General features: G+C 38.1%; 1 protein-coding gene across 2 annotated transcripts in view; it reads right to left on the bottom strand.

Moving 5' to 3' along the window:
* LOC134357469 (poly [ADP-ribose] polymerase tankyrase-1) overlaps nt 1-26,382 on the bottom strand; it is a 127,983-nt gene that overhangs the window by 77,785 nt on the left and 23,816 nt on the right. Inside the window, exons 2-6 of one of the 2 annotated variants that reach the window (XM_063069080.1) lie at nt 21,448-21,672; nt 18,062-18,157; nt 13,978-14,014; nt 9,386-9,461; nt 7,247-7,294 (exon numbers count right to left, since the gene is read on the bottom strand). In XM_063069080.1, the coding sequence (XP_062925150.1) occupies nt 7,247-7,294; nt 9,386-9,461; nt 13,978-14,014; nt 18,062-18,157; nt 21,448-21,672 (482 nt within the window). The remainder of the gene's footprint in view (nt 1-7,246; nt 7,295-9,385; nt 9,462-13,977; nt 14,015-18,061; nt 18,158-21,447; nt 21,673-26,382) is intronic. The other variant, XM_063069081.1, reaches the window with a different exon arrangement.

The following is a 26,382-nucleotide window of genomic DNA, read 5'->3' as shown; positions in this document are numbered from 1 at the left end:
AGATTTGAAAGTGGGAGGGGGAGGGGAGATCCGAAATGATAGGAGAAGGCAGGAAGGGGAGGGATGGAGCCAAGAGCTGGACAGTTGTTTGGCAAAAGGGATATGAGAGGATCATGGGAAGGGAGGCCTAGGGAGAAAGAAGGGGGTGGGGGGAGGCCCAGAGGATGGGCAAGGAGTGTAGTGAGAGGGACAGAGGGAGAAAAAGTAGAGAGAGTAAATATATAATAAATAAATAATGGATGGGGTACGAAGGGGAGGTGGGGCATTAACAGAAGTTAGAGAAGTCAGTGTTCATGCCATCAGGGTGGAGGCTACCCAGACAGAATATAAGGTGTTGCTCCTCCAACCTGAGTGTGGCTTCATCTTGACAGTAGAGGAGGCCGTGGATAGACATGTCAGAATGGGAATGGGATGTGGAATTAAAATGTATGGCCACTGGGAGATCCTGCTTTCTCTGGCAGACAGAGCGTAGGTGTTCAGCAAGACAGTCTCTCAGCCTGCATCGGATCTCGCCAATACATATAGAAGGCTGCATCAGGAGCACCAGATGCAGTATATCACCCCAGCCGACTCACAGGTGAAGTGTCGCCTCACCTGAAAGGACTGTCTGGAGCCCTGAATGGTGGTAAGGGAGGAAGTGTAAGGGCATGTGTAGCACTTGTTCCGCTTACAAGGATAAGTGCTGGGAGGGAGATCGGTGGGAAGGGATGGGGGGGGGAGACGAAGAGTCGCGTAGAGAGCGATCCCTGCGGAAAGTGGGGGGGAGGGGGGAGGGAAAGATGTGCTTAGTGGTGGGATCCCGTTGGAGATGGCAGAAGTTATGGAGAATAATATGTTGGACCCGGAAGCTGGTGGGATTTCAAGTACGGATTCACCAATTTCTGTAATGGTGCAACATTATGTCTCAACTCTTGTGCTCCAGAAGCATTAGAATATCTTGATTTTTAACTCAAATTAACTGTGGCTTGCAAAGGCTAGATAGCAGATATCAGAGAAGCAGTGGAAAAAGTTGTCGAGAGATAGTTTAAGCACAGGACTGCCAACCATCAGAATCCACATGGAAGATGACCATACCTATGAAAGCTGTTGCCAAGGTACTGACACGGATTAAAAGACAGAAGCATGGAACAGAATGTTGGTTGAAGATAGTGAGGTGGAGGCTGTTGCTGGAGATCTGGGTAAGATCATAATAATGTAGTTTTGCAGCCAATCAAGCACAGATCTGTTCAAGATCAAGAAATAAAAGAGCATGGCTGACCAATCTAAAGTCCGCAGAGAAAACAGCAAGGCATGAACAAAAGTCATGAAAGATGTTAGTTTTTCTATGTGACTGATTTGGAATATGGACTGCAATAGATGGAACTTTGAATAAAAGAGATAATTGAAATGAGAAAAGGGATTGTTCAAGGATTTCAAAGGGAATAAGAGGGATAAGTGGACATTAGGTATTAGCTTGGAAGACAAGATTTAAGAACAGACTTTCCTGAGAATGGAACTTTGAGGAGATGAACAGCATCCAAGGTCAAGCAACACACATATAAGTTGCTGGTGAATGCAGCAGGCCAGGCAGCAACTTTTATGTGCATTGCTTGAAATTCCAGCATCTGCAGATTTCCTCATGTTAGCATTCAAGGTCAGATACATTTGTAATTCTGATGCATTATTGATGAAGTTCTTTCTTTACCTTGGTAAAAGAAAATTTCCAGGTTTTTACAGATTACACTGGACAATTTTTTTCCAACAATGTTGCTTCTTCAGAATTTTTTTTGTTTGCGATGGTGATAGACTGCTTGAAGCTGAACACAAATATAATTTCAGGCTACTTGTATCACATAGGAATTTGGAGAAACAAGGAATTTAATGTTTATTGAATATAATGTGTTTAACTGTATAACGGTGCAGACATTTGCAATAGCTCAACTAAGATAAGAATGTTCTGTTGATGATTTTCATTTGTACTCATTGTCCAAGGCTTCTCGCTTGAGTATCCAACAATAACCAGCCAATACTAATAGATTCCAGTTGCCCTGATACCGTTTCCCCATGACCGCAATGTCCTGATGAAACCTTTCACCATGCTCATCAGAGACAATGCCAAGATTTGCAGGGAAGAAGACTAAATGGGAATGCAGAAAATGAACCTTCAGTGATATATTGCACTTCATGGTTTTGTATGCTTGAAGCATGTTGTCAACCAGTTGCACAACAGCATCCTTGAATGCCATCCATGCAATTTTCTCTAGTCCCACTCGAAGTTCTTTGAATTACCTGTCATTAGTTACCCGTTTGATGTGTGGAGCAACAAAAATGCCTTCTTTAATCTTGGCATCAATTATTCTGACTTATTATGAATTGAAATAACAAATATAGGCAATTTTTTTTTTAAAAAGGTGGGTGATGGGGAAATTTCATGGCAATTTTCATGATCAGCAGCCCAAAATCCAAAAGATACACCCAAAAGTATTCAGGAAGCAAAACAGTTGTTGTCTGTGTTATTACTCTGGTTATTAACGTGTGCTGAAATTAATTGAAATGGCAAAAGTTTTTCTCTTAGATATCTGCAGAAGTAAGAAAGATTTCCAAAGATAAAATTTCAGCATAAAGATATACAAAAACTCAAGAAATTTATTACGTCAGGCATCAAGTTATGCAAGGCTGGAGCCTGCAAATCAGTCTAGGACACTGCTTTGGATGCCAAAACAATCCAGCTGTTCTCTTTCCCTATAAATCACATGCCTGGACTAAAAAGCAAACAAGTGTGCACAGATAGGGAAAGCAAGATACCTGGGAAAATGCACCAATATTGAATGCAAAATTAAACACACTCATGAAAAGGTAAGGACAAGAGAACACAAGTCAGATAAAAAAGATAAAAAATAGACTTCCTACTGTAGCCTAACCAGTATTTAAAATATGATTAATTTTGAAATTAAAACAAATCTTGAAAGGATTGGGCTAAAGAATTTGAAAACTTATGTTTGGAGAATACAAAAAAAACCTTCAGAATCATTAATCACCAGACAAGCAACATGACGTAATCACAAAGAAAAACCTCAGGAAAAAGTGTACTTCAATGGATTAATCATCTACGAGGGATAAAAGTTACAAAACCTGAACACTGTCTTGTCAGATATATGAATGCATTTATCCTGCTAAAAGCCTGGTTCAGGAAAGAACCATTTCTCCCATTTTAGTTTAGCAAGGAACTTGCACAATTTTCTCAGTGGTAGATAGATAAAGAAAAATGGGAGCCGATCTGGAGAGAGGAGAAAAAAACAAAAGGTCTCTGTGATGAACCAGACTCCAAAACCAAATTATTCATAACTATTTATTGACTACAGCCTCACATTTAATATATCAAATCTAAGCAAGCTCATCTCCTAACTCCTAGAACTGGGACACCAACACTTACTTTCCTTAGCTACTGGACCCTTGACTTCCTGACCAGACAACTGTCAGTAAGGGTACACAGCAAAGCAACACCTCTTCCATAGCTACTTCATATTGACAAGGGGGTGGGGGGAATGGTGAGGATATGGCAGAGTCCTCAGCCCTCTAATCCCTACTTACTGATCTAGCGGCATGGTGTCATAACAACCACCTTTCCAAAACAAAGGAGCTGGTCATTGGCTTCAGGAACAGGGTCAGTGCACAAACTCCTGTTTACACCAATGTTGTTGAGATCAAATGGGTTGAGAGCTTCAAATTCCTAGGACACCAGGGTTAAGAAAGCACACCAACGCCCAATCATGTGAATGATATGGCTAAAGAAAACACACCAGCTTCTACTATCTCAAGTGACTAAACACATTTGGCATGTCCTCACTGACCCTCACCAATCCTTATAGATTTACTGTAAAAAAAATCTTATCCGGACACATCTTGGCTTGGTATGACAACTGCTCTGCCCAAGACCACAAGTAACTGCAGAGAGCTGTGGACACAGCTTAGTACATCACAAAAAACAGTCCATGGATTCCCTCTGTACTTATTGCTGCCTCAGTAAAGCAGCCAACATAATCAAAAACTCCTCACATCCCAGGCATTCTTACTTCTGTCCCATCAGACAGAAGATACAAAAGCTTGAAAGCATGTCCCACCAGGCTCTAGGGCAGCTTTTATCCTTATTATAAGACAACTGAATCGTTCCCTTGTACAAGATGGACACAATCTCAGAATCTCTATTTCTAAAAAGCAGAATATTTTTACATCTGAAAGATATTTATGTTTACAATTCATGTGTGACATTCGGAGTGCATATTTTCAGTTAAGTTTACTAAGATTGTTTAGCAGGTCAGGCAGCATCTTTGAGAAAGAGATATCTCTTTTCCACAGATATTGCCTGGCCTGCTGAGTTCCTCCAGCATTTTGTATATGTTGCTTTGGATTTCCAGCATCTGCAGATTTTCCTGTGTTTGTCACCAAGATTATTGCTGTAGTGCCTGCACAAAATATTCCTGAATATCATTCCTTGATAGACCAGGCATTCAAGTTCACACATTTTCAACCACCCTGCTGTTACAAAAATGGTTCTTGTATTGTGCAGTTATTTTGGGTTAATTATCGGTGAAATTTTTATACACAATAATCACTTTTCACTTGCCTGAAACTCCAACTCTAAAGTTTCACTTTACCTGTCAAAACTTGTTATGAAACTAGCGACCGAAGTGCATAACTTTGATTGTAAACCTATTTTTCCATCCTGAAAAGTCACTGACTATTGACTTTATATTTCACTATCCAACATATACGTGCAAAACCCCCCCCCCCATAACTTATTAATAAAGGCCATGTGGTCCTGCCAGTTCTCAGCAATCCCGGACTTATTCCCACTCCACCCCATTATTTCCCTCTCTCTTGCTCCCTCATGTGAGCATAAACTTGCCTTTGTATCTTGGCCAGTTAACTTCTTTTAGAATTATCTGATGGATACCCATCTGGTCAAGATAATGTGCAAACACAACAATATTTGAGGTTAGGACTGAACCAGGTTTGCTGCAGCACTACTGCCACCATTTATGTTTATTCCTCCCTCTTCTTTTCAGCTTTTACTTGACAATTTCACTTTGTAGCTGGAGAAACTATCAATGTTTGGTCATTTCAGTCAAAGCACCAACAGTCATACTCATCATTCCATGACTACACAACTTAATGACAGTTCAACATTAAACTGCTATCCTTAGAAAGTCGATGCACTCCCACAGGATTTCTTTATGACATGGGCATACAAAGCCTGAGGATAAATTGCATTTATTTGATTTATTTTCACCTAAGAATTGCTATCCAAGTACTCAATTCCACATGTTGCTCAATTCCAGCTGCTGTGTGAGCTTCGCTCTAGTTTAAAGTAAAAAACTACAAAAGTAGGCCAAATATTTATTAAACATTTTCTACAGTTTGATTGCGGCTAATTGATGTTCACAAAAAGACTGTCCAAATTCTCAACTATAGTCATGAGCATTACTGCACAAAAAATGGTCCTTTAGCACATCAAATCCATGCCAAACTGTTATTCTGCCTAGTCACTTTGACACACACGTGAACCATACCCCTTCCATCAAAATAAAGATAACAATTAGCTTTATTTGTCACATGTGCATCAAAACATACAATGAAGTGCGTTATTTGCATCAAATCAAATTAATGAAGGATTGAGTGGGCAGCCCACAAGTGCCGCAATACTTCCGGCGCCAACAAAGCACACCCACAACTCACTAACCCTAATTTACATTTTTGGGACGTGTGAGAAAACCAAAGAGGTTACGGGGAGAACATACAACCGCCTTACACACAGCAGCAGGAACTGAACCCCAATCATAAGAGCTGACTATTGTAAAGCAGTGCATTACTATGCTACTGTGTACAGGTGTCCCCCGCTTTCCGAACATTCTCTATACGACATTTCGCTTTTACGAAAGACCTACATTAGCACCTGTTTTCGTTAACCGAAAGAGGATTTTCACTTTTACGAAAAAAGACGCTCGCTTTAAACTTGTGTTTACCCCGAGAAAGACAACTATGACCATGAAGCCTTACACGGGCAGGTGTGTGCACATGCGTGACGTGCGAATGTGTGTACGTGTGCACATGCGTGACATGCGTATACGTGCCAATTTTTTTTTAACAAATCGACTTTCGCTCAAACTTCCCAATTCTGTTAAGTGAAACTACACTGTACTTACATTATTTCTACTTTATATAGGCTGTGTATTTATCATTATCATTCCTGCTTTTACTATATGTTAGTGTTATTTTAGGTTTTATGTGCTATTTGGTATGATGTGGTAGGTTATTTTTTGACTCTGCGAATGCTCAAAAAATTTTCCCATATAAATTAATGGTAATTGCTTCTTTGCTTTACGCCATTTCAGCTTACGAACAGTTTCATAGGAACGCTCTACCTTCGGATAGCAGGGAAAACCTGTAGTTATCCAAACTTCTCTTAGATGTTGCAATTAAACCTACATCCACCACTTCTGCTGGCTGCTCGTTCCACACTCGCACCACCCGAGTGCAGAGGTTTCCCCTTAAGTTACCCTTATATATTTCACATTTCATCCTCAACCTATGACCTCTAGTTCTAGTCTCATTTAACCTAGTGGAAAAAGCTTGTTTGCATTTACCCTATCTGTACCCCTCAATTTTATAAACCTCTAACAAATTTCCTCTCATCCTCCTATGTGCCAGGGAATAAAGTCCGAACCCATTCAACATTTCTCTAATAACCACAGTAAGACAGCCAATCTATGCACATCATTCAAAGGATTAATAGAAAATCACTGGCTTCGCAGCCAGAATTTATGAAAAATACTGGCAGTCAGAATACAAAAACTTTGATAATTAGTTTTTTTTTGTTATAATCACAAGCATCTTGAAATCTAATATTCTGGATGTTATGCTACAGATACTTAAGCCAGCAAATCATGCTACTTCAGCAAGATATCAGCAACATAAAATTACAAATGAAGTAGTAATCTGATTTACACATAAATTAGACTTACTTGCCTAATAAGGCCAAGCATGTGTCAGAAACTATATAGATGAAATTAGGAAAGAGAAATAAAAGCGAGAGAATACATGGACTGGTAACACTGCAAGCTGCATTGGTTAAACTTACATATAATCAGCCATTTGCTTGTATGTCCCAAATCCACTAAATTATGGATATAAAATTTTTGAACAAATCACAGACCGTATATTTGACATTGCAGTACCAGTAAATAACCATAGTGCATAAGAAGTGTACCATATTTCCATTTCTACATCGTAGACTGATGGGGTGAGGTTCTGCAGTCTGCAATGTCAAAAATGAAAAAAAAAATTCTTATTTAGTAAATGTGATCACTATACACCAGTCTGAGCTTAGGTTTTGCCCAAAAACATTTGTGATAGCAAACTATGTATAACATTCTTAACAAGAAAATCATTAATCAAAAGTGTTCATTGTTTCATTATGCTCATTCTTTGAAACCATATGCATGTAGATACCTCATAACTGAACAAAGGTGCTAAAGATAAAATACTAAATTTTTCATTAGGTGAAACCTGGGTACTCTATAAAAATGAAAAACAATGCAAAAGCTGTTAAGAGTTCCTTTCACACTGCCCGCTTTGATCTTGAATTTACATTTTATATGGTACTTCAAGTTTTCATGCAATTTTAGTTGAAAATCCAGCTAACATAATTTTAAGTTTTCATGGTATGCAGGTAAAAATAATAATATAAGCTATGTATAATATCTACATCAGACACTAGGCATACCAAGTTAACAATCAGTCAGCCATCAATCAATTGTTTGAGAACCAGGAAACCTAGAATAGTCAGCTTTCTCTAGTCAGTTAATCTCTATTTTGAAACAAAATTAACACAGAGAAGTCAATTAACCTCAATATCAAGTACTGATGTTTAATGCAGTGTTTAACAGATGAAGCTCATGCTAAAAGATGCATTTGAAATATTTTTGTACAAGTAATTTTTTTTATAACAGCACTTTCAGGATTATCTTTGAAATGCTTGCATTTAATGCTGCTTAGATATGATCAGGTGAGTAACACCATACATTTAACACTGCCACTTGTAGGGTGCCACTGAATTCTCATGAAATGTTTCTACTTATGACGACTTTATCTTCTACCTTCTAAGTCCATACATTTCAATCAAATAAACAGTTTGGTTCTTGAATTTCATAATTATTGCCAGCACTACTTTAGGAAGGGAGGGCAAGGATATATTAAACTGAAAACATGTTACTCATTTCCTGCCATAGAAACCACCATCTGAAACAGCACTCATCTAATCACACATTCCACCTGCAACATACATGTCAAAACACTAAATGAATACCAAACCTCTCATGACGACATCCTCCACCAGCCTGGAGACAGAATGATGGCCAGAGTAAAGACCAGCCATTGGACGGCTACAAGATTGAGAGAAAAGCAGCTTGCTTCTGTTCCACCATAAGGAAAAGACAAAGTACTTTCTTTAACACTCTTTGAATGGCCTTCAGTATTAATGAAGGACTGCTGCTCAGGCCTATGTGGAACTTTAATGCACAATAAATGCTCCACGAAAGTTTTCATGCAATTTTTAGAAGGGTCCATTAAGACAAGTCAACGCAAATCTCTTCTATGTTCAGCCAGTAGTATGCTTCAAAGCACTAAGATGTAATACGGCACTGATCTTGATCCAAGATCTTATGACCAGAAATGGGTAATATTGTAAATATTTTTGTAGAGCATACCTTATATAATTCCTCTCCTGGATCTCCAAACAGCTTTTGCTAAATGTGGCTCATGATGAATACACAGATGTAAAATCAAGTTGAAAATACAAACCTAGTTTAAGACCACTGATCTTGCACAAGAATTAAGAGGTAATCCTACCATACAAAATACTGCTGTTACTAGGCTATTTAGTACATTTAACAGTGCTACACTCCAGGGGAAACAAAATCAGAACATTTAAGCCAAAACATTTCAACAATTATGCAGCACATGCCTTGACATCCTCTGAATTCAAGACCTCATACACTGTGTCCACCATTCTGACAATCACCATTAGACCGACTAGTACCAGCATTTTCACTTGGGTTACATACCACAAGATGCTCTCACCAGGCACACTGCACTTATTTTGCCCATGTTTCAAGTGAATACAATACCTGAATCCTAATGATAACAAACTTTGACTCAAGTGCCCCACATTCTTAATTGCTGTTTACTATAAACTTCATCAGCATTTTCTTGTACATGCTTTTGTAAATTTGAAGATCAAAACTAAATATATCTGACATTTTTAAAGTTAATCCCAAGATTCTTTATTATGTGCCTGTTCATCCTCTGTTTAAATAATAAATTTAGAAAGACAGATAAGCTTTCTTACTTTTCTTCCATCACTGGCATGACAGTTCACATTTAGTGGAGTAAGCAGAGCCATGAGCTTCTCTTCATTACCACTCCTGAAAAGGAAAGGAAAATATTTAGGAAAGGAAAGTATCGATCAGAATTTATCAACTTCAGCAACTAAAAAGATGATCTGAAAACTGACATATCTTGTCAACAAAGACAGTTAAAAAAAATGGAATTAACTTTGTTTTTCTGAACCTGATCTCAGAGGGATATACATTTCAAATAATATTACATAAAATTAGACAAAACTCCCACAAACTAATATCTATAAACTATGTGGAATAGTGACCAGACTGTTCACTATTCTAGATCCACAAGTTGATTTTAGTTGTTTGCTCCTTTTTTTTGCAACAATATTATTACAGAGTGTTTCTGGGGTACACAGCCAATCTCAACTGTACTTTAAAATCTAAACAACTTATCCTGTACAGACATGGCACAGAAGTCCACATACATCGCATGATTGAGAAAAGAGAGAAAAATCGGGAGATAAGAGATCATTTTCTTAACTTTTCAAAAACAAGTGTTCCTTCAGATGATTCACAAAACTGTATACTGTACCTTATAAGGACAGTATCAACCTGTTAACATTTTTCCAGGACCTAATGTAACTCCAATGGTTCTGTTGTACTTAAATGCTCTTGTAATGAAGGACAACATATGGTATACATTCTAAATTTCTTGGTGTACTTGCATGTTAACTTTTGTAAAATATAAGAAACTCAGGTATTGCTGAACATTAACACCTTTAAATTTTTTACCATATAAAAATACTTTATTTTTCTATTATTATTCCACCAAACAGTTGATATTGTGTTTCTGAATAATATTCCATCTGCCATGTGCTCACCCATCTTGACACAGGTGGAGGAATATTTTGGATAATTAGGTCCATCAGTTTCCAGCAATCCCATCATTCTCATTCTCACTCTGTAACATTCTCCCATGTAAACGGCCAAGTGACCTACCAGCATGTCTTTGAAATGTGGGAGTAAACCAGGAAATACAGGCAGTCAGAGACAGAATGTGCATATTCAACACAGGCAGTACTCGAGATCACAGTTAAACCTGGATCCCTAGATGCATCATCATGCCATTTGATAATTTAGCCCAAGGTCTCTCTTCATTCTCCATACAATACAGACTGCTTCCTAACTTTGTATCTCTAGCCTTTATAAATTACACCTGGCCCGCTCATACAAATCCTTGATATGGATAGTGAACATATGGGGCCCTGATCACCAGTCGCAGTCTCCCTACCAAAGCATAATCACTGCATTTCTATCCTGTTTACTAATTCTCAATGCCGTAAGCACTAAATTTGCCTGAAAACCTTGTGTGCGTCTTATCAAAGGTCTTCTGAAAAGCCTAAATGCACATTCACTAATTCCAAATTACATAGTCTAATTGCAACTATCTCAACAGCATTTTGAGATTTGTCAAACAATTTCCCTTTCATAAATCCATATGCACTGTTAATCCTATTGTTAACAAATTTCACGTCACATGCCGGTGATAATAAACCTGATTCTGGTTTCCTATATGCTCTGTTAGCACTTTCTTAATGTGATTTAAACATTTTCCCTATTACTGATGCCTGGCTAACTGAGCTGTAGTAGCTTTTTTTTTTCTTTTCAAGTTTGCTACTTTCCAACTGCTCAAGAATCTATTACATCTGAAAGCCAGTTCTTTTAAAACCTTGATGAATGTCATTTAGGACCTGGAATTTAATGGCTTTTAGTCCTGTTAATTACTCTAATACTGCTTTTAAAAGTGCTAATTTCTTTCAGATCATTAGATCTTGATGTGATACCTTCTGCTAATTCCGATGAGTTTTCACTGTCATCTTCCATGAAGATCGATGCATTATATTTCTTTTATTTCTCTGCTATTTCCTCATATCAATTTTAATTTCTCATGTCCCATTCTATAAGAAACCCACATGAATTTTTGGCTATTTGTTTTTCTCTTCACAACGTTTTATACTTGATTCCTCTTGCATTATTTTCCCTTTCCTCATCAATTTCCTAATTTTGTTGCTAAACTTTGAAATTTCCCTAATCTTAGTCTAGTGTTATTTTCCCAGCAACATTTTAAGTTGCTTCCTTTAATGCAATGCAGACTTCTGGTCAGCCACAGCTGAATTACTTTTCCTCTTGGATTACCGTACATTAAAGGTGCATTTATTTGCTGTAAATTATTCACAAATCCTCAATGCCAACATTGTTTGCTAACTATTAGAATTCTAATGCAGATTCCTTACATTTCATGCATTCATTGTTTGCTCTGTTGAAATTTAAGATCCTTGCATCAGATTAAATTAAATCAAATGTGGTTTAAAATATCACATTATGATCATTCTTCCTTAAATGCCCCTTAACAATCATTCCTCACTGCACAATACTAGATCACAAAAGGCTAGCACCACATCCCACCACCCCCTCACATAAAAACTCAACATAACTGATGTCAAAAACTCCATTATACATTTCATGAATTCATGATCCATATTATCGCTGCTTTTTTGGTTTGCCTAACAAGTGTGTCATTATTATATTATCCACATTCAATTCCCCTCTAATTTCCTGATCTGTGTCATGCTCCATACCAAAGTATTCTACCATTTGTTGATACTCAGCTTCACCCAAATGGATTCTACTTTTTGATTTTCTGAGCTGGCATCATTCTTCTCTTTCAACAATGTTTGGCTCAGGGTCCTGGTTTACAAATAAGCAAAACCAACTGGGATTCAACTGGGATAATTTCTATTTCATTCCAACAAATGGAAAATGAATTAAGATGGCCTATTGGCCGCTGTCAAATCAACCCAGATGAAAAACCTGTTAATATTTACTATTAGACTTCCATACACTGGTGAAAATCTTACAGGTAATGTGCACTTGAAATAATAAATAACAAAAGAGAAATAACCTTTTCAAGAGAGGGCAGGAAGAAGAATAAACAGTGAGTTACGTCAAAAATCACTAAATTAGGCTTCAGCAGATTTTTACTAAAAATTGTAAAATTATAGGAAAAGTAGTATCAGTAATCCAACTGATGCGATCCATTTCAGAAAACGAGCATCTTGCGTAAACTATATATTTATGTTTGTATTTAAAAACTGGAAGTCACAAAATTGCCTCAGTCTTTAAAGTTAAGTTTATTTAAGAAATATGTAGTGTCTTGAAAAAGTTTTCAGCTCCCACAATATTTTTCACATTTTACTGTCTCATTTTCTAATTTTAAAATATTCTGAAGTTGGATTTTATGAGTTAATCTACAAAACATTGTGTATCGTGGCAAATTAAAAGAAAATTTTCAAAATCTTTTAATATACTAAAATTTAAAAACCAGAATTGTGAGGCTGAAGTATTCATCCCTTTAAATATTACACTAACTTTCATCAGGTACAATATTCTATATTACCTTAGCAATTCACCCAATTTGCAGATGTAGAAAATTGGAGGATCACTTGTTTTCAATGAACTCATAAGAATAAATACCCCCTTCTCTGCAAGTTCTAACAGTATGGTAGATTTTCAACAGAACAAATCCAAATGAAGACAAAAGAGCATTCGAGACAAGTCAGGGAAATGATCACAGAGAAGCATAAATCTGGGGAAGGGTATAAGACCATCTCACAAGCACTCAACATACCTTGGAGCACAGTGGAAAAAATATGAAACCACAACCACACTGTCTAGGTCAGGCTGCACCTCTAAACTTGGTCGCCAGAGAAATCTGATACTCGTAAGAGGGCTACTCTGATGCCAACAGTCATTCTGGGTGAGCTGATGTTGAGCGGTACTTGTTGTGTAAATCGAATCTGTGCATCAGTCAGTTAACACCATCCCTACAATATGGTGGAGGCAACATCATGCTATGGGGACACTTTTCAACAGCAGGGACTGGAAATCTGATCAGGATTGATGGGAAGATGAATGCTACTAAATACAGAAAGATCCTGGGTAAAAACTTGCTAACCTCTGCCAGAAAGAAACTGGGGAGGAAGTTTGTCTTTCAGCAGGGCAGTAACTCCAAGCACTGCTTCAACAACCATGGAAAGACTTCAAAAAAAAAAATTAATGCCCTTGAGTGGCCCAGTCAGAGTCCTGACCTTAGCCCAGTCAAACATTGCTAGCAAGATCTCAAGATTGCTGTCCACTGCTCCCTCCGCCAACTAACATAGCACAACTTGAGCAATTTTGCAAGGAGAAATGGGCAAATCTTGCTCCATCACTTTTTGCAAAGCTAATAGAGATTTATTGAAAAAGACTACCAGCAGAAATAGCTGCGAGAGGTCGTTCAACAAAGCACCAAGCAAAGTGCTATGAATACTTTTAAACTGCTGACATTTCAGTTTTTGAATTTAGAGTTTTCCTTGCTTTAAAATTCTCCATGTTTTGGGCTCTACTGTGAAAAAAGGAGCATGTGATTCATAAATAAAAATTCTCAGTTAAATTTATCATTTACATGAACAAAGGGTTAAGGACTGAATGTTTTCAGAAGGCACTGTAAACCAAAATTTATAGAACCAAATTAATGAGAAGATTAACTAGTACTTACCGTGCAGCTTCTAGAAGCTCATCTTTCTTATATTCACCTGTATAATTAAAAGGAAAGGTCTTATTGGTACTATAATCAGAAATCTATACTTCAAGCCTATATTCTACCACAGTTTAAAGCAAGAATGCTAAAGCCCAAAACAGAACTATGACTAATGACACACACAAAATGCTGGAGGAACTGAGCAGATCAGGCACCATCTATGGAGAAGAGTAAACAGTCATCGTTTCGAGCCAAGACCTTTCTTCAGGGCTGAGTAGAGTCTCGGCCCGAAATGACGACTGTTTACTTTTTTCCACAGATGTTGCCTGACCTGCTGAGTTCCTCCAGCATTTTGTATGTGTTGCTTTGGATTTCCAGCATCTGCAGATGTTTTCATGCTCATGACTTTCAGATTGGTTTAATCCAGTTCAATCAATGAAGATATACTTCAGTTACTCTGATCAGAGTTCAGTGCCAGGCTTCCCTAGTTCATGACAACCACCTACTTGAATGCAACCTTTGTGATTACTGACACTAACTGTCCCTTTTTTTAAAAAAACAACCCTTCTATTCACCAGTTATTGCACAAGCCAAATGACTTGGTTTTGTTCTCAATTCCGAAGTATGCCATAGATATGCTCCAGTATAATAAGACTACACATCTATTTAATAATAAAACTGTTAATTCATAATGCAATAGAACATAATGCAACAGAATAATTCACTGCTGTGCTTAACATAAAAAATTTAGGCATGAGAAGAGGTGTGCAACCAAATGGTGGGGGTGTCAAGATAAAAATTACCACTACAAACATAAGGTGGTGATAATAGGGACTCTAATATTCAGGTAATTGGTCAACACATGGACCAGGTGATGCAGGACCCCAAAAATGGCCTGTACTTGCAGACTGATAGCAATGCTGTGAATAATGCATGCATTTCAATGATTCCTTTAAATACTGATTCCAATTACGCTTACTACAATTAGGACAGGGGAGAGGTTGAGAGCAGAGATATGAGTGTTTTCTTCCAAAGGGAGAGAATGACAAATATAAAAAAACTGCATAAATTGAATTTAGATGACACAGAACAATGTTAAGTTTATTATTAAAGAAAACCATCCCTGCAATAACTTCAGATTTTTCTCAGCTACATTTTTGATTTTATCAGAACTGAACCTTATGTGAGACACATGGAGAGGCACAGAAAATGACATAATCAGATTACCACATATTAAATGCATAAACTACAGAAGTGTTACATCACCACTATATAGTGATACATAAACCATCATAAGTAGGGTGGTATCGCCTGCCACCCATGGCCGAGTTGGCATGTATGGCTTGCTGCCCCCTAAGAGGCCGACAGGGTGCTGAGACCTGCATAACCGCAAAGCCTTAGAATAGCTGCAGGGCTAGCATGAGGAACCCGAAGCAGAAGAGCTGATTTCTCTCAAATGGATCTGGAAGATCACCATCCAAAAACATCCCAGAGTTACTTTTAGTTTGTTTGCCAAAATCTATCCTCAATCAACATCAGCATACACATGTCATTCATTTACATGATTCTGCTCTGTGTTAATTATTACATTGTTTGAACTATATTTCGACAATTTAAAATTGAGTTAATTTCAAGAATTGAAATAGGAACGCATTCAAAAATACAACATGAATCATAATGGTGTACAAAGCTGTCTCAATGTCCATTGCCCAATAGCACTCACATCACTGTGATGAAGTGCTTTGAGAGGTTGGTCATGGCTCAAATCATCTCCTGCCCAAGGACCTGGACCTGCTGCAATTTGCCTACCACCACAAGTCTACAGCATATGCAATCTCACTGGCTCTCCACTCAGCCTTGGACAACCTGGACAACAGCAATACCTGCGTACATCAGTTGCTGTCTATTTATTCTAGCTCGGCATTCAACATCATCATCCCCTAGGTACTAATTAACAAGCGTGAAATTCTGAGCCTCAGTGCCTCCCTCTGCAACTTGATCCTTGACTTCTCATTGAAAGACCACAGACGGTATGGATCAGTAATAGTATCCCTTCCTTGCTGACAATAAACACAGGCACACCTCAAGGACGTGTTCTTCGTCCACTGCTCTACTTTTTCACACCCACGACTGTGGTTAAGTTGTTCCTTCCCACGTCTTGTGGCACACTGGGCGGCACCTTGTATTTCTTTCGTATTTCTGCTTGTTTTTTTTTTACGAGGCCGAGTTGCTGGCCTGACACTCAACCCAGCACAGATGGAAAGCGTGCAAACAGCCAGCCAGATTCAAACCCAGGACCACTTGCCTTGAAATCCAGGACCACTTGCCTTGAATGCCTAACTGTGGGGTTAGACACAGTTCAAATGCCATCTATAAATTTGCCAATGTTGTTTGTAGAATCTCAGATGGCAATAAGGAGGCACACATGAGTGAGACAGATTGGCTGGTTGAGTGGCACTCGATGTCAGCAAATGAAAGGAACTTAGTGTGGATTTCAGAAAGAGGAACCAATCCTCACTGAGTCAGTAGTAAGCAGCTTGCCCATCACTGAAATATTTCTACAACCTATGGATTCACTTTCAAGGACTCTTCATCTCATGCTCTTGATATTTATTGCTTATTTATATACTATTATTATTTCTCTCTTTTTGTATTTGCAGAGTTTGTTGTCTTTTGCATACCGGTTGAATATTGAAGTTGGTGCGGTCTTTCACTGATTCTGTTATGGTTATTATTCTATGGATTTATTGAGTATGCCCACAAGACAATTAATCTCAGAGTGGTACATAACCACATATGTACAATGATAATAAACATACTTTGAACTTTATTGAGTTCCTGTGCATCAACATCTCAAGAGAACGTAATCTAGGCCGAACAATGATGCAATCATGAAAAAGGCGTACTATCAACTATACTTAATGACAGGTTTGTGCAGATTTGTATGTTACAAAGACTCTAGCAAATTTCTACAAATTTCTACAAATGACTTGTGGAGAGCATTCTGAATGGCTGTATCACCACCTGGTACGGAGAATCCAATGCACAGGATCATAAGAAACTGCACAGGCAGTCAACCATCTCCACCATGGGCACAAGCTTCCGCACCACTAAGATCATTTTCCAAAAACAGTGCCTCAAGAAAGCAGCATTCATCACTAAGGATCCTCACCATTGAGGACATGCCCTCTTCTCATTACTACTATCAGGGTGCAGGTACAGGAGCCTGACGATGCATCCTCAATGTTTTAAGAATTGCTTTTTCCCTCTGCCATCAAATTTCAAATGGTCCATGAATTCATGAAATCTAACTATTTATCTTTTGAACATTTTTATTGCAAATAGTTTTTTTTTGCCTTGCACTGTACTGTTGCCACAGAACAACAAATATCATGACATATAGTATGTCAGTGATAATAAACCTGATTCTGATTCAGGAACTTTTGGTGTAATGGCAATTCCATACCAAAAGCAGTGAAGCAGTAAAAAAGATACGAATCCAGAGCCATCATTAAAGACTCTCAGCATCTGAAACATGCCTTCTTTGTATTATTACAATCAGGAAGTACAGAAGCCTGAATATTCACACTCAACATTTTAAGAACAGCTTCTTCTCCTCTGCCATCAGATTTCTGACAACATAAAACGAATTTCACAACATATGATGATAGTAAACCTGATTCTAAGTAAAAATATTCCATTCTCTATTAGAAATGTAGAGAAAGGAAGTGTGACCCATCTCAGTTTCTCTCTTGTAGACAAGATTTTTTACATCAATTACAAAATCATTTCTAAAATTTTAAGGCAATTATGAACATTGCTTCAGGAAAACATACACAAATAACTAATAATTTAACAACAAGCAGCAATTGCAAGAAACTATGCTTATTACTGATAATATATATTTATACATATATACACACATTACATATATGCACACACACTATATATAAACACAAAGAAAAAAGTATAAAGTTTGATCTCAATATGTTAGAATACCAAAATCTCTCATTCAGTGAGACTGCAGTGGGGAATTAGTGGGGAATTGTTAAGAAACAAAAAAATATGCAAAGGGAGACTAGCAAAGCTAAACTTCTCTTACCTGTTAGCACAGCTTTTGCAGAAGGATCTGCCAAGTCTTGAGCGGTTTTACCATCAGTATTCCGAATGTTGGGATCAGCTCCGTGCTGCAGGAGAACTGAAAAAACAGACACAGCAACTCACTTTTAAGACGCAAACAATATTATTACCAGACATTATGAACAACTTGGAAGATATTACATAAAACGTTGATTGCAGCAACAGCTTACCATGGTCAATTAAATCTAAGGATCAAATGAGCCACGACTTCAATTATATAAAGCATTCATAATACAACGCATTGCCCAAGGTTTCAATGTACTGAGCAGTAAGCCTAAACGTCAATATCAGTGACATGCTTCTTGCTTTCCCAGTGTGCCTCTAACTCAACAATCTATACAATTGTGGATGGCCTGAAATCTTTCAATTTACATAGAGTAAACCTCACAAAACACAGACAGCATAAATACAATAGATTGATGAATCTGAGTATACGATAATCAACAAGCAATACCTGATATTGCATGATCCTAATGAATGGCCAACTAATCAATTAAATTAGATATTCAAAAATACTCATTTTCAGATTCAATCTCATTTATGCGTGCACATTTTTAGGTTTTAATTTTTAGATTGCATCTTTCTGCTCTTATGTCTTATGGTCTAAGTCAGCGGTGGCATGTGCTACCGGGCCACAAGGAAACGATATGATCAGCTGCACCTTTCCTCATTCCCTGTCACGCACTGTTGAACTGTCGGGGTAAACACAAGTGTCCCGTCAACACACACAAAAAATGCCGGTGAACGCAGCAGGCCAGGCAGCATCGACAGGAAGAGGTACAGTCAATGTTTCAGGCTGGGACTCTTCGCCAGAATTTGACTGCTACTTTTGTCCCTTATTTGGGAGCAAGAAAGTTGGCAATTCTAACTGTAAAAGACAAGTTGAGGTGAGTTTAACCTCACTTGATCACCACCACCCCCCCCCCCCCACCGGGTCAGCCAGTCCGCAAGAATATTGTCAATATTAAACCGGTCCACAGTGCAAAAAAGGTTGGGGACCCCTGGTCTAAGTTATTCAAAAGTGGAAAGCTTAATATTGTAAATTGCTTTAAACTGTTAATGATTTAATTTATTTATTAATTACTCTCCCTTGACAAGTACCCAGTTGGACTTATACTAATTCACATTCTACACCATTTAAAAGTTTCATAAATTGTAATTAATTCTACAGTCACTGGACAAGTTGTCTTTATGTCGTATAACAAACATTAGCACTATCTCTCATTTCTATGAAATTTTCATTGACATTACTGCTAAATTCTCCTAGTCTTAATGGGCCATGGACCTCTCCCAAGATGCTCAAAAGAACCCTCTTCCAAAATCAACTCAAATGTCACAATGGCTACACCACTGGCCTTCTCAAATTTTTGCTGAGTGGGATTTGGAAAACTTCATCAGGTAGAACTAGGTGAAGAAAATTCCGATTGTCAAACCAGGAAAACAGTTCATTAAATGAAGGTAACAAACAATTTATCTTACATGCTTCTGTGAAGATATTTCATCCTGCAAATGTAAATGAGGGAGAAAACACTGAGCAGAATTTCTTTGAAAATAACTGTTCGACCATCTTCTCAAATGGGATAAACTGGCTCTCTTACTAAAGTTGAGCTGAAAAGTAAAATTGAGAAAAGAACAAAAAGAAAATACTTTTCCCTATTCTTACAAAGGTTCTACAACCTAAGATTATTACTGTTTCTCTTTCCACTAACTGCTTCCAGTATTTTTGTAAAATAAAGCATATGCAGTTTTGAGAACTGCACCAGGAAAACCAGGAAATCTTATTCTTTACCTAGTTCTACTGTTGAAATTTTCCAAATCCCATTCATCCACAGAAGAAAAAAATTAAAATCGTTGAAAGATGAGTAAGCATATGAATACATTTTATCTTATCTCATTCACGGTATCATTTGACTCGAGTTCTATAGATAAAATAGCCATTTACTATATTTTCATCATAAGTTACAAGTAGTCAATTTCAAAGAAAAAAGGGATGGTAATGCGATAAATAAAGCAAATGCACTGAACCCATGAAGCTCAGCATGCTGAGCAATGATCTTGCTCAAGCCCCACTGTATTTGTGCAAAATAATGTATCTTGCCTACCCAAGCTTCCATTATAGTTTGTTTTCTTCCATTGGGAATTCTGCACCATGCTTGACAGGAAGGTCAACTATCCTCATTTCATTTCACACAGTTCTGTTACCACCCCTTCCCCTCCTTCTTAGGGGTGTTGGTTCTTTTTAAAGCAATTTTCCTCCCTTTAAAAATGCACGCCACATCTTTTAAATATCAGATTCATCTTAATAACTTCACATGGGGAAAGTTTTTTTTAAATCACAATGAATGAAAGATAAGTTTATCTAGACAATGCCAATGAATTTCACCCATTGCTGGAAACATTCCTGAACCTATACTATTGTCATATCATCTTCGTTCTAGAGGGAGGGAAAAAGACATGGCAAATTTTTCATGTATAAGCTTTTAATCAATATTGGGCTCACTAAACTTGTAGACTCAAGAACAAAGGTAGGGAAAAACTTTATACACAAACATTTAAGCATTCTCCTTCCAGGAACTAGGAGCTTACCCACAATGTAAGATGAACCATAGCTACAGTAATGGAGTGATATGAGAAATGCTGATTTTTCAAGAAATAAGTTCCTGAATGTTACATTTCAGCATATATAAACAGTTGCCATACTCTGCTCACACCTTTATCAAAAGGAAACAACTTTTGTCAAATTTTATTCAATTGTCAGCAAATGTTTTCACATTTAACATATCTACTCTTTCCAAGATGATTATCTGTAGTCTCAAAGGCAGAGCCAGTGGTTTCCCCTGATGGCAAAGACACCTGGAATTTATTTTTTTAAATCTGAATTTTGAGAACTTTCATTTCTAGCACTTTCATTTCCATCTTACCTTTGAAAATAAATCCTGTGCAGCACTTATTTCTGAGATGTTTTAATTTAAATGATACTTTCCAGGATTCCCTAGGTCACTACTAAAATACTTTGTTTTTTTCTTTTCCTAGTTAATGTTATGTTTGAATGCAACTTAATTTACTTCAAGTAATCCTGTTTTTATCCATACTTGTATATTAATCCTAACATGTTTCAATATTAGAGCTTTTTTTTTTAAGGATTTTGGCTCAGCTTTTGCCTACTCTTGTAAATGACAAGTGGATATTTTGCGAAGTATTCAGTTAAAGAAACCTTACTTGATTTTCCTGAAATGGAAAGGAAACACCTTCCTGGACACTTCTTGCCATTATCACTTCTGAAACTTTCTAACTGTATCAACACAATTTTAATTATCAATAACCTTGCAAAATTATTGAATTACTTACCAATGCAGACATCAATCTTTCCTTTGATTGCTGCTTCATGCAGAGGAGTATAATTCCAATTATCTCGAGCATTTGAATCTGCTCCGTGACATAGCAGCAAACTGACAACTTCTGCATGACCAAATGAGCAGGCATTATGAAGTGGGATCAGACCACCATCGTCACGTGCATGAACATTTGCACCATTTTGTAAGAGGTGTTCAACAACATCCTTTCTGCCAAATCCTGCACCAAGAAATAAAATTTCAGTCAACCATAAATTCTTATCACACAAAAAATCAAATATTTCTGGCACATTAAGCCAAAAAGTATTTTCCAAGTTATTGATGCTACAATATTTAACCCCTACAGAAATGGAAGCACACAAATTCAATGCAAAATTTTCCTGAATTTTTTTTAAAAATTATGAAATTTACAAAAAATATAATCACACCAAATATAAAAACAAATATTTGTTGAAAATGATTTATGGTTGCAAAATTTAGAAAGATAAAAACAGATTTGACGAAGATGAGGATTGAAATGACAATCATTTCAACCCTCATCTTAACTATCTAGACATGTAGACCGAGTGCTGGGTAGTAGGATAAATGAAAGTAACTTACTTTAACCGTAATATCTTTCTGTGCCATAATTTTTTTTATTAAGCTTTATACATGAAAAAGGACAGGCCAGAGAACTATAGGCCAGTGAGCCTGACTTCAGTTGCAGGGTAGTTACAGAAAGGAGTCCTGAGGGACAAGATCTACCATCACTTAGATAGTTAAGTCCTGATCAGGAAGAGTCAGCATAGTTTTGTGTGAGGAAGGTTAAGTCTGATGAATCTTTTGGAGTTTCTCCAAAGAGTTAAAAGGATGGATGAAGGGTAGGGCAGTAGATGGCATCCATACGAACTTTAGTAAGGTCTCTGTCAAGGTCCTGTATGGCAAGCTGATCTGGAAGGTTAGGTCACTTGAGATTTAGGGGGCACTAGCAAGGTGGATTGGCTCAATGACAGGAAGCACAGGGTGATGATTGAAGATTGATCCTCTAACTAGAAGCTTGTGACTAGATGGGTGCCCTGGGTGCATCGGGAGGAGAAGATAGCAGCGCGATGCACGTGCGCAGCTCTCCGGTGAAAATGATATCGTCTCCCTTAAATAGGGGTCATGGACAATTCTGATTTGATGGAGACAGACGTGAAAGTACAGAGGAACATCTGGAGAAATTTCTGAAACGCCGGTTCGCTGCTGCTGTTACTGGGCGATCCAGAATCTTCTGGAGGGAAGGTCCCAAAATCCCCGGCTTTGCCTGCTGCTGGTGACCGAGGCTGAGGTTGAATCGATCGGATAGAGATGGTGCTCCGTACTCGGTGTCGGAGGGCTGATCGGAGCTCGAAGTTTTTGGACGACTCAGAGTCGGACTGTGGTCGGGCATGGCAGGGAGAGTTTTCTTCCTTCTCCCGTCTGCGTGAGATGTGGGACATTCGAGAACCTTGAACTTTTTTACTGTGCCATGGCCTGTTCTTCATCAAGTTATGGTATTGTTGCACTATTGTAACTATATGTTATAATTATGTGGTTTTGTTAGTTTTTCAGTATTGGTCTGTCCTGTGTTTTTGTGATATCACACTGGAGGAATATTGTATCATTTCTTAATGCATGCATTACTAAATGACAATAAAAGAGGACTGCGTGTCCTCATAATCTAATCTAATTCACTATTTATGCAATTGATTTAAATATGAATGCACATGACACAATTAATGTTTAATGATGATACTATGTTGAAGGTGAAGCAGGCTACAATGAATTGCAAAGAGATTTTGAACAATTAAGGAGACAGACGGAGGAATGGCAAATGGATTTTAGTTAGGTGTGAGGTGACGTAGTTTGGACCTTCAATTCAGGGTAGGACTTGTACAGTGAATGCCACTGCACTGACAAGTCTTGTACAGCAGAAGAATGATCAGGAATAGTAAGCGTGATTTTGAGCATGGGAGGTCAAGTCTTATACCAGCAGCATAGAAGCTGCCCTTGACCCCAGTGGTATGTGCTTCCAAGGGGATAAGAAACTCTATTGAAGCTGGGGTGTTCTGATTAAGTTGAGTGCTTTACTGAGGCAGCAAGTATAGAGGGAGGCTAAATAATAGCTTTAAATACAGGTGTCCCCCGCTTTTCGAACGTTCGCTTTACAAAACCTCACTTTTATGAAAGACCTACATTAGTACCGTTTTCGCTTTCAGAAGGTGCTTTCACTGTTACGAAAAAAAATCAGCGTGCGATAAAAGGCAACGCGCGCCCCGAGCAGCCGCTCTCTCCCGGATTCGGAACAGTTTTCTAGCCAGCCTTGCTTAACCACGTGCCTGTCAGCAGTCGTTGCAAGATGAGTTCTAAGGTATTGGAAAAGCCTTAAAAGAGCTCGTAAGGGTGTTGCACTTAGCGTAAAACTAGACATAATTAAGCATTTCGATCGTGGTGAACGAAATAAGGACTAAGTGAGTTTGGCTTGTGGGAGCTGACGAACATGATGTTGAAGAGGTTTTGGCATCCCATGACCAAGAACTGATAGAGAAGAGCTGATGCAATTGGAAGAGGAAAGGATAACAATTGAAACTGAATGCAGTAGCGAACGGACCGAAAGTGAAGTCGTCCAGGAACTGAACGTGAAGCAACTGTGTGAGATCTTCACTGCAACGATAAAGTACGACTTTAATTTTGAAAGGGTATGTAGGTTTAGGGGATATTTGCAGGATGGTTTGAGTCCTTACAAAGAACTGAATGATAGAAAAATGCGCGAGGTTACGCAGTCAAGCAAGCCTTCTGCATCAGCCATAGCAGACAACAAACCTCGACCTTCCACATCGAGGCAGGCAGTCATAGGAGAAGATGAGCCACCTGCCCTAATGGAAACAGACGACGAGATGACACCCCAGTGTCCCACCAGCCCGCGATTCGCGGAGAATGCAGTGGTAGCCGGGAGGCACACAGCACATCTTTAAGAAAAAAGCCGAAATAAGCATGCTAATTAATTAGGTGCCGCCCAACACGTAATTATCGGCTCAGATCAGAGACGACGCAATCGGAAATCGGCACTGATCTGGGCCAACAATTACATGCCGCGCGGCACCTAATTAATTAGCATGTTTATTTCGGCTTTTTTCTTAAAGATGTGCTGAATGCCTCCCGGCTACCACTGTACCCCTGTGTGCTTCGCAGCAATCTATCAGTCGGCAGCCTGGAGGGTGGGAGCCACTGCACCACCCAACCTGCGACGACTCAGTCTAACACACCAGCATCAGTGTGCTCTGCGCTGAACCAATTCCGGTAAGTGATACTACACTGTACATACATTATTTCTACTTTATATCGGCTGTGTATTTTTACGTGTTATTTGGTATGATTTGGCAGCTTCACAGTTTAAAGATTACTGGAGAGCGCTTGCACCTGTTTTTGCCAACAGCGCTTGCGTGAGATTTTCTGCCGACGGCACTTGTGCAAGATTTTTGCTACGGAGAACAGTGCAGTAATGATTGTGCAGTAATTATTTCTTCTTTATACAGGCTGAGTATTTATCATATCATTCCTGCTTTTACTATATGTTACTGTTATTTTAGGTTTTATGTGTTATTTGGCATGATTTGGTAGGTTATTTTTGGGTCTGCGAACGCTCACAAATTTTTCCCATATAAATAAATGGTAATTGCTTCTTCGCTTTACGACATTTCGGCTTATGAACCGTTTCATAGGAACACTCTACCTTTGGATGGCGGGGGAAACCTGCAATACATTATCACTCAGCCAGCTCCTATTTTTGCAGTATTTAACATAGTTAATGCAGTTACCTATAATGACCAGCCTAAATGTGGCCGGTTCTCGTAACTAAACATGCTTAAGTGTAACGTCCAACTTGCAAGTTGGTTACAGTGAAAGTCGAGGGTACATTGTATAATATAATTTATCTGATTGCTGCGTGCTTCTAGTAGCACAATGCATCATGTGTTATGTGGTACCATATTTTCCCATCAGTGGGAAGGCTGTTGGATCATCTATGTCTCAAATTACTTTAATGGGATACACACTGACAGAAGTAAACACATACTGTTAATTAGCAGAAGAAAAAAAAACTACCCTTTTAAGCCAGCAAGGTCTCCGATCATAACATACAGGCATTTCCTCATCAACTCTCCCCTCCTTTGTCGATTGTATATCCTTAACATTGTATAATATGAAGATGAAAGATTCACATTATTAGCCTGAAAATGACCCAAAGGACTTTAATAACTGGAATGTTGTTTCGTGAGAAAAATGGGGACCATATTCTTCATTCCAGCTCAAGATTCAAGAGGAATATCTCAGGATGACATGCACATCTCTAAATGGATTGGTTTGATATTTGCATTTCATGGTGTATTGAACAATCCTTGGATACAAAACAAACACTGTCTGATGGGACAAAAAACAACAATTGCAGATGGTATCTAAAGTGACAGCTACAGATAGTATCTGAAGCAACAACTAGATTGTACATCTAGTTATTATGAATTGTTAAGAATGACTTTAAATCTTGTTAGCTTATTGAGTTCATGCATTACTCCTTCAAATTATAACCAATTCATTAAAAGATAGATCCACTGTGCTTGTGTCATTTTCTCTTCAACTATTCCATCCCGGCTTACATTTTAGCTGTTTATTTCAGTCTCTCACTTTCTGGCTGCTTTTCTAATACTTGCATTAAGGCACAATCCCATTGAGCATTTATATCAGCTATATTTGATTAAACATTAGAACACCCTAGCTAGGAGCCTGTTCTCTGACCTTGCCTCTTGATTAGGTTTCCTAAAATGCCTGGTTTTATCTTCAGTCTCGGAATCCAAAGAGATACGATTTATCTAATTTAGTTAGATAGACCAGCCATGCATTTCTGCTATTTACTTTACTTTATTGTCGCCAAACA

Source organism: Mobula hypostoma, chromosome 16, assembly GCF_963921235.1.
Source record: "Mobula hypostoma chromosome 16, sMobHyp1.1, whole genome shotgun sequence".
Taxonomy (NCBI): Eukaryota; Metazoa; Chordata; class Chondrichthyes; order Myliobatiformes; family Myliobatidae; genus Mobula; species Mobula hypostoma.
The sequence above is the reverse complement of the archived record's forward strand: the minus strand, read 5'-3'. Positions and strand labels throughout refer to the sequence as shown.